This window comes from Aulostomus chinensis, chromosome 9 (genome assembly GCF_037954235.1).
Source record: "Aulostomus chinensis isolate RoL2024-O1b breed Wild chromosome 9, RoL_Achi_v1.0, whole genome shotgun sequence".
NCBI classification, from domain to species: Eukaryota; Metazoa; Chordata; class Actinopteri; order Syngnathiformes; family Aulostomidae; genus Aulostomus; species Aulostomus chinensis.
The window spans coordinates 17,669,983-17,679,123 of NC_141328.1; the positions used below are offsets into that span (position 1 = coordinate 17,669,983).

General features: G+C 45.0%; 1 protein-coding gene across 1 annotated transcript; it reads left to right on the plus strand.

The window, feature by feature from the left end:
- The first annotated feature begins 310 nt into the window (after positions 1–310).
- Positions 311–8,418, plus strand: LOC147256136 (uncharacterized). The gene is made up of 6 exons (XM_086214039.1): positions 311–690; positions 1,907–2,079; positions 2,780–2,998; positions 3,620–3,780; positions 3,868–4,000; positions 4,701–8,418. The coding sequence occupies exons 1-6, from the start codon at positions 414–416 to the stop codon at positions 4,875–4,877; spliced, it is 1,140 nt and encodes a 379-aa protein (XP_086070165.1). The 5' UTR covers positions 311–413; the 3' UTR covers positions 4,878–8,418.
- The last annotated feature ends 723 nt before the right edge of the window (positions 8,419–9,141 follow it).

Sequence of the window (9,141 nt, forward strand, 5' to 3'; positions counted from 1 at the left end):
CTACGGGAATGTGAACTGCATATTTTGTTCACTTTAGTTCACTACATGTATCCAAATGTGTGCATATTTCATTAGAAAAAGCTCCACTTTCCTGTTAGCCTTACTCCATTTATGCGGACCAGGACCCTGGAAGCTAATGGCTAAGACGCTAAATGGAACGGAGCCATCATTTTTTTTCGATCAACTACACGTGCGCTATCCCAGTGGCAGCTCGCGGGCCGTGGAGGCGACCCAACACCGGAAGGCGGCGCTGTCCCCTCCTCCTGCTCGTGGGTTTGTGGCAGGGGCGTCGCTCAGAAGAAGAATAAGAACGACGTTGGGAACGAGGAAGTACAACCACCTCAGCTTCGCCGCCTTAAGTTTCCGTAAAATTGTCTTCAAAATAACAAGGTGTCGCGCGCTGTTTCACGTTCATGACGGATGTCGGGGAGGCCAGCAGCCGGCGAGCTGAGGGACACGACGGGACCAACTGCGGGAATGTCCCCGCTGAGACAGCCGGTAGGAAGGGGGAACCGGCGACAGTTCCTCCGGGGATGTTGCCGTTCAACTCCTCGCAGGGTAGGAAACTAATCCTGCATATGGACCTGAACAACACTATCCTGGTGTCGGACGCCGTGACGCTCCAGGGGACCGTAGCCGCGCTGGAGTCTTTCCTTACCACTGTCACCTGGGGGAGGATGAGCCAACAAGGTAGGGGGGCATTTGTGTGTGTGTGTGTGTGTGTGTGTGTGTGTGTGTGTGTGTGTGTGTGTGTGTGTGTGTGTGTGTGTGTGTGTGTGTGTGTGTACACGCTGAGTCAGGTGATAAAACAAAGTCATTGTTGTTTTCATTGAACGCGCCGTATTCACCGTGGAAGTGGCGGGACTGAAAGCCCCCCACTTGACTTTTGAACAAATATGTGGCAGCGGTGATTTGAACTGGAATATTACATGTGCCGAATTTAACGTTGTATTATAACTTAAATCATATGTCACGTGTTTACTATGCCAATATTTAAAAGAACGTTAAATTACATATTTTTTTAAAGTTCACTTGTCTGTCGTTGCAGACCCAACTGACTTTAACTAACTAACTAACTTTGTTTATTTTGGTTGTCTAAAACTACAGAGACATCTGAGGGGGAAATAATCCTGTTTTGTATTTTAATGTGAAAAAAAACTTTTCCTTTCTAACATTTCATCTAGCATAGGGTCAGGCGGCCCGGTGGTGCAGTGGTTAGCACTGTCTGGGTTCAAGTCCCAGCTTCAGCACAGGATCTTTCTGTGTGAGTCTGCATGTTCTCCCTGTTCCTGTGTGGGTTCTCTCTGGTACTCCAGCTTCCTCCCACAGTCCAAAAACATCAAGAGGGGACGAGGCTGATTGATACTCTAAATTGACTGTAGGTGTGACTGTGAGTGTGAATGGTTGTCTGTCTCTATGTGTTGGCCCTGTGATGGACTGGAGACCTGTCCAGGGCGAACCCCGCCTCTTGCCCATTGATGCTGGGAAAGGCTCCAGCCCCCCCTGCGACCCTTAACAGGAATAAGCGGAAGAAGATGGATTGATGAATCTTGCATGAGAAAAAAAATCTTTTTTTTCTGAATTAACAAGATACCACTTTCTCAGAGCAAAAAAAGCCCTGTTTTTATGAACGATTGTGTTAAAGACAAATGTGGCTGTCAATGCAGAAATTAATGAAGAGAGAAGGGGCAAAACTATTACCTCCACCTTAAAAATTGAAAGGGGGAATTTTTCTTTCCTCGCTGAGTTCAGTTTGTGACAAGTTTAAGTCATCATGCATTCTTATGCGTCTTTTTTCCCAGTAATGTGATGTATTAAACATTCTCAGCTGCGGCGCCGAGCCAGGTAATGTTCTGTGAACCGAGCTTCTGCATTTCGAAGCATTCACATGAACCTCTTTTTACAGGAAAGTGGGAATGGCTGAGTGACTCTCCCTCGCTGCTCCCCCCATGCGAGGGCGCTGTCAGCTACTACTCTCAGTTTGGAGCAGTAGCTGGGTTCACCTCTGCTGCTGGGAGGCGGTTTCGGGGGGTCCTGGATGAGCACCTGAAACTGCTCCGCTGGCCTGACGACATCAAGGCGAGTAAGAGAGAGTGGATCGGCCGCCAAGATCCTTCGATAAGGTGTATCTGTGATCTGAGACTTAAACCTTCTCATAGTCGTCATGTCAACATCATTTTTCCCAAAAGTTGAAGTAACGTGGAACATTCTGGACAGCGTTTACATTTGAGGGGATCGTCTACGTCACATGAAAGTGTAGTGCTTGCTTCAGTGTTTCATTGCAAAAACAAGTCCAAATTTTGATCTTAAATATTATTTTGTCCAAGAAATACATAAAATCAGGAAGTTACCTGTATATTGTGACAACATCTCTGTACCACCTTAAATATTTTGAAAGACATGCCCCGGCTGCAAGGTGAGAGGAACCTAACCAGTATCAGTTCCCCTTAACTATTCACATGGAAATAAACCAGCAGGGAACTGGGGATCCAAGGCTTCGCCGTGCTGTTGGATTTATCAGCCAACACCCAGCCCTTAGTTGGGCACCTGGTAGTAACCAAGCTTGGGCCGAGTCTTTTGAACCGTTTTTCTATTAAATTTTAATCAAATTAACGAAATGTCTTAAAAAAGTAAAAAAAAACAACAACAACAAATGTACATGGCTGCTACTGAGGAGGATTTTGATCTTTGATTAAGCGACTAATTATTTTCATGATTAAGATAATTGAAGGAAGTGACTGGATGTGCGTGTGTGTGTGTGCGCACCCGTCCCCTGCAGGGAGACCGAGAGCTGTGTATAAAAGGAGAAGATGGCCGACTGTATCACTGGATCCTGCCCTCCTTCTTCCAGCTCCTCAAAGACCTGGCTCAGGAAGGACGGGAATTCGCCATCCTGTTCCGTACGTTTGGGACTGACCTACCTCGTGTGCTGAGCGCTGTGTCCAGGGTGCTGACCCAGGGGGCTCATCCACTCTTCCCAGACCTCCCTGAGCTGAAGGTGACCGCAAATAATTATTAGTGGTCTTAAAAATTAGACGATGCTCTCACTCTGCCTCTCAGTGGGGCCCAGTAGTGCCTTAAACTATAGATGCTGCCCATTTATTTAAAAAAAAAAAAGTATAAACATGCAAAATAAACAGATAATTCGGAAGTAAACAATATATTGTCCACCACAAAACACCGATAACCTTTTTTTATAAGGTTAGAATTGAGATTTCACTTTACTGTGTTACAAATAAAGAGGTTTCAGTGAAAGAAGAACAGAGGGAAAATAAGAACCATATCACCGTTGTCATTTTAAACAACTTCATCAGACTTTGGAATAGACTGAGTCTACGAGTCAGTTGGACCGTAAATGAGGGTCCCACAATAACATCGGTGCATCGTCAGTATCGGCAGATGTCATGAGTTTCTTAAGAATACAAAAAGAATAAAGAACATCAAACACCAATGTCACCATTGGCCCGGTAATTTAAGATGACTTCTTTTTTTCTCTTTGTTATTTATAATCAAGAATAGGAAATAAACGATTGTCTTTCTAAAATGTTTTGGAAATATAGACAACGGTTTGGTTCTGAGATCAGACTCTGAGCTGTCCTCTCCCTCTCCTCCCGCTCAGCTGAGTGTGAACACGACTCCCGGCAAGATCCGCTGCAGCAAGCGAGGGATCGTTCTGAGCCGAGGCGACGACAGACTGTCGACCCGTGACGGGGAGAGAGGTCTGTACCAGTACCTGAGCTCAGCGCAGGGGCTGGGGGGCTTCCAGGACCACTTTGACTGGTGCGTACTAAACTCCTCAAGGTCAAGGTGACCCCCCCCCCCTCCTCCGGCCCCTTCTCCACCTCTCTATCTGTGTCTCATTCTCAGGTGGCTCACGAATAACTTCTCTATCCGAGGGGGGAAGCCGCTGTGGGTGGACCCCTTCGATCAGCACGTTCAACACATCTTCATCGATGACAACATACGACAGAACGATGAGGATACAATCATTCACCCCAAGGTTCTCTCACCTCTCCGAACCTGTTGACAAGCTTGTGAAACCGCGCGCCGCACGCCACGCTCTTGTCCGCCTTCGTCACTGCTATCACATTTACACAATGATATTCAGTGTTATTTTGTGTGTGTCAGAACATGCAGCCCCTAGCAGAACATTCTTCCCTCTGCTGGACCACAGATGAGAGCCAAACCAGGAAGTAGCTCGACTAGAGTCAGTTGTTGATTATTGAGCTTTTAATAATAGACTTTCATTTTTACAGCACCTTTTGTACCATTTAGAATGATCGCTTGCATTAAGAAAGTGTAGCACAAAGCAAGTGCAGAGCTAGCTAATGGCTAAAGTAAAGAAATGACTTTTGAGCATTCTTTTATGAACATCCAGCGAGCGGCGGCCCTGCTGTGTTCCACAGTTTTGAGGCGTAATTGCTACAAGCTGCTTCATTGGTGATTTTGCCGCTGTTGCTGGAAACCTCCAGTATGTTCTCATGAACACACACACACACACACACACACACACACACACACACACACACACACACAGTAACATCTATAAAGTACAGATACTTGATGTTCACTGTGACGAGATGTGAAGTGTAACCTAGCAACAACAAGACTCATCTGGTAAACCCTAAAAGGTGTTTTCCCAGCAGATAATTGGTGTGTGTGTGTGTGTGTGTGTGTGTGTGTGTGTGTGTGTTTCTCAGGTTTTCTTGGACCCAGGTGGCACTGACACTCGTACAGCCTGCATCTCCGAGCTCTATGACATCACCCTGGTCCAAACCGACCTCCTGCTTGCTATTTCTGACCCGAGCTACTTCACCCAGCGGGTCCGCATCTGCCAGGAAAACTATGAGCGGAATCTGCAGCAGGGGGCGCCCTAGCTCCTGTCCTCCCCTCCTGGACTGTGACGTTCACGCCCTGCCAGAACGATTGGAAACAGGCTGTGGAGGGTTGGGTGAAGGACTGTAAATCATCAAAGAACAAGAGGAAGAAAGTGACAGATGGAGGAAGAGGTGCGTGGATGACAAAACTAAAACTACATGCTCTTGGAAGAGTATGATCGTAACTCAGGGCAGCAGTAAAAGGACGTGAGCATGTCGGCGGCATATTTGTCGGCCATCCTGGAAGTTAGCATCACCATAGGTTCCCTCAACCAAAGGCTGGTGGGATTTTTGGATTTCATTTTAGATTATTGCCGAGGATAAGCTTTGCAGCGGGCAGAGGCTGATGAGACGTGTTGTCCAGCTACCTAATCTCCAAAATTGAACCCCAGTTTTTGTGATTTTTGATACTGAGGACACAAGACTTTCCCCTCCTTCTGCATTTACAGTCTCATTTTGCAACTCTTCAAAGACATAGTCGACCCAACAGTGAAAAGTCAGTCATGAGTTACTCCGGCTCGCACCAGTGGAAGGTCGGTGAAGTTCTTTTTAGTCCTCAAAACACGTATGGAGTGTCATGGGTTAAAAAGAACAAAACAAAAACATGATAAAAACCATAAATTGTTTTCCATAGGGTTCATCTGACATAATTCAAATGTCTGAAGCCTCCACCTGGCAAAACGATGACGGATCCCCATGAATATCCCATTTACAAAGGCGAATTATAAGAGTGTATTAGAAAAAGACAACGTTTTTTCCCCCGCTCTTCAACACCGGATGGTGAAGTCATGTTCGTTTGGAGAGAATAGTGATGCCAAACGAACATTTATCTCTAATAACGCAAATCATATCACGATATCAGTCAAAATAATCTCTGTTAGATGTTTTGTTTTTTTTAATCAAAAAACAAGCAGTGTTATTGTGGTACTTACTGAAGTGCTTTGGTCCGTAGAACAGAAATTGTAAATACTTACTGTTAAAGTGTCAACCACTCACCAGTCGAAGATCCCGCTGACTCGGGGGAACCTGGATGTTTAACCGCTCACTTCTGGGTCCCGGGACTCTTTCCGTATCCAAAGAGCCCATCAGCGTTGATCTGCTTTGGACTTTAATGAAGCCCCGGCGTGGACTGACTCTGTGAAGGCGTTGAGGACTCTGACTGATTGCCCTGCTGCGCTGGGATTCATAAGCGTCCATGCATCTTTCCTCCGCTGTCGTCTGCTCACTTCCACTCAGAAATGAAAAGGGAATACTTGAACAAATTGCAAAGCCTCCCGGGCTTTGCAGTTCGAAAACGACTAATTGCGATGCGTTAATCGCTGTTTACCAAAACCAGTACGGATTTCATTCATGAACGTGCAGGTAATCTTCGTCCATGAGGCTCTGCTCATGTCCTGAGTCTCTTCATCCGTAGGAGGTGGGTGCTGACGTGTAGCACCACATCTTGCCATAGAACAGGTACGGTTTCTAGCTAGGTGAGTTTGCAAGTTGCTTGTGCTCCCTGAATATCGAATGGCAGCGAGACAAAGTTTGAAAATTGCATTTTCTGCATCCAACTGTTTTTTTTTTTATTCCCTCTTTTTTCATCTGGAAGTGGATGTACCTCCAGTCGTTCACTTCAAATTTTCCAGGCGATTTAAGTTTCTCCGCCACTTCTGTCAGCTTCTGACCGACCAGCCCCGGCGTGGCAGCTGCTGTGCGACACCTATTTACAATCCGACTAAGACGTTGATTATGATTCATATTTAAAAAAAAAAAATCAATACTAAGAGCTGCCAATCAATAATGTATTGAGGGGGGGGGGGAGCCCTGTGATAAATTGCCGTATGGACATGTTTCCCCCCACCCCCCGGGTCGATCAGGCTTTTGAACGATTTCCCCCAGTTTGTAGTTTTGAGAGTGGAACACTGAATGATGCTGCACTTTTAGTTTCGGAGTTTTAAGAGTATATGTGAGAGAGGATTGTGGGCAATGGCCCTGCAGGTTTCTGTAGCAGACGGCGGTGGGGAAGACTGATGATTCCCGTGTTTCCCTTTGTGTGCTGACAGACCAGGAAGAACGGTAGCAGCGGCTGCGGATTCGCCCCAGTGCCCACCTCTAAACACAGAGCGCGCACAACGAGATCTGGTCATAAATTCGTGTCTCGCTGAATTTGATTTCATTTAAACGCATCAGAAAGTATGGAATCATGCTGGCTGCTAGGAACTGTCTCCTGGCGCCCCCCCCCCCCCACACACACACACACACACAAAGAAAGCATTTTATGTCAAAGTCAGAGAAATATTAGATTAAGAAATAACTTCCAAACACTAACAGTACAGAAAAATTAGGCTTTACTGGTGCTCCAGCTAGATACACACACAGACGCTGATGTTTACTTTTGCTTTCCAGTGAACCTTAAGAAAAACTAAAAAAAAACATACCTTGGGTTGTGTGTCCCATCGCTCGTCTTGACTCGGGACTGAATCCAACATTCTTAGTAGGCAAAATGTCTTTTTCTCACAACAAACTTGAGTTACTTCAGCTGATTTATCTAATTCACGCTGGACGCAAAACTCCACCGGTCAATGTACAAAGCATTTTTCTTGATGAACGAGGAGCTCTGTGAGTGCAAGACACTTATTTGTGAATACTTGAAAGGCAAATACACTTTTTTTTGTTTAGCATCAGATTACAGAAGGAATGTAGCAAGTCATTAGTGTTGCATTGTGTTCTGTAAGCCAAAGCGATGAGGATGCACTGTAATACTGTAACATCACATGGTTATCTGTTACTTTGATGCTGCTGAATATTAAGTCTTACACATCAAAAACGTGTCTCACGTATTTATTTTCCGAGGCAGTGGAGATAAATAAACCTCGGAAGAGTTTTTGCGGTGGTGTTTTGCATGACGACGACCCGACAACATGAGCCGGGATGATTTAGCGTGTTACAGAGAAACTACATCGCTGCTCTGACACCAGGGAGACTGTCAGGAGATCAATTAGGTGACTGGATCTTCAGCTGTAGGCCGTGTACACTGGCGACAGGATATGGATTGATGGGTGTGTGAGCTCTGCCCCTCAGCGGACTCATTAGAGAAGGTGAAAAGGGTCACAGGTACCTGAACTCTCCTGTCTCTAATGTTTCCGTTTTTATAATGTGTGTAAAAACTCTGTGACTTGTCTTCGGCCTCATTAGTGAGCATCGCTGCTTTTTCGCCGGACAGGGTTTGTGAAAAAACCTGGAACAGTCAGGGAATTTGAAAAATGTTCAGTCGGGGAAAAGTTTTTGGAAAAGTCATAAAAATTAGCTTCAAAAATATTTGAATATTAAGAGTAAAATTGATTAATGTCAAATTGATTTCAAACCACAGCGCCCATCGTTCGTTAAGTCAAATTCATCCTGGAAAATTACGATACAAATTTCTTTCTTTATTTCACGTGTAGACGGATGTTATAGAGGATGCCATGTCATGCCAGGATTCCTCAAAGATGTGGAAATTTATGGGTAAAAAGAATTTCTTCTGGTTTAATTCTGTCCTGCTTTGTATTCATGTCAGGACTGCAGCGTTGCCTCCATGACAAACTCATTAAATCACCACAGAAATAAGAATGTTATGATTATTACTTAAGCGATGTTTGCTTATATATCAAGCTAACGGCAGTCTGTGAGCCTCCGTCTGTGGTTCCTCTTCTTTCTCTCCCTTTGTGTGTCAGTGATGAAATGTACCGCCTAATGAAATCATGAAACAACAATTTTGTAGAAAGAGCAGTTTACTTCACAAAAAACATCAACAGTGATTTGGAATATTTCCTTTTTTATGATTTTTCGTTAATTTATTACATCTGGCTTGCCAAAGCTGGCCTCCAGACCCAACTTTGTGATTAATTCAGAGGATGCATTATTGAGGGGTCCCAGACTTGCTGTCCCTAACCTACAGGTGCCTGAAACTGCTGGCTCTCAAGCGCTGGGGACACAGGCGACCCCCCTACTGGGCCTTTTCTTTAGGGAGGGGTGAGTAATCTCTCTTTCCACCGCTAGATGGCACTAGAACTCTTACACACTGGGCCTTAAAATATTTATACCAAACGTGGCATGTCTACCAGACTCCAGCCAGACCTTAAACTCCCCCTAATCTCAAAATGGAATGGCCAGTATAATAAAATACAAAATCTGAAATTTTGGGGCAGAAAAGTCAAAGTACATTATACTTAAGTATAAATATTCTGGGCAGTATTGCACCTCCTACAGAAGTATTTGCTTTACTCAGTGAGACATCCGG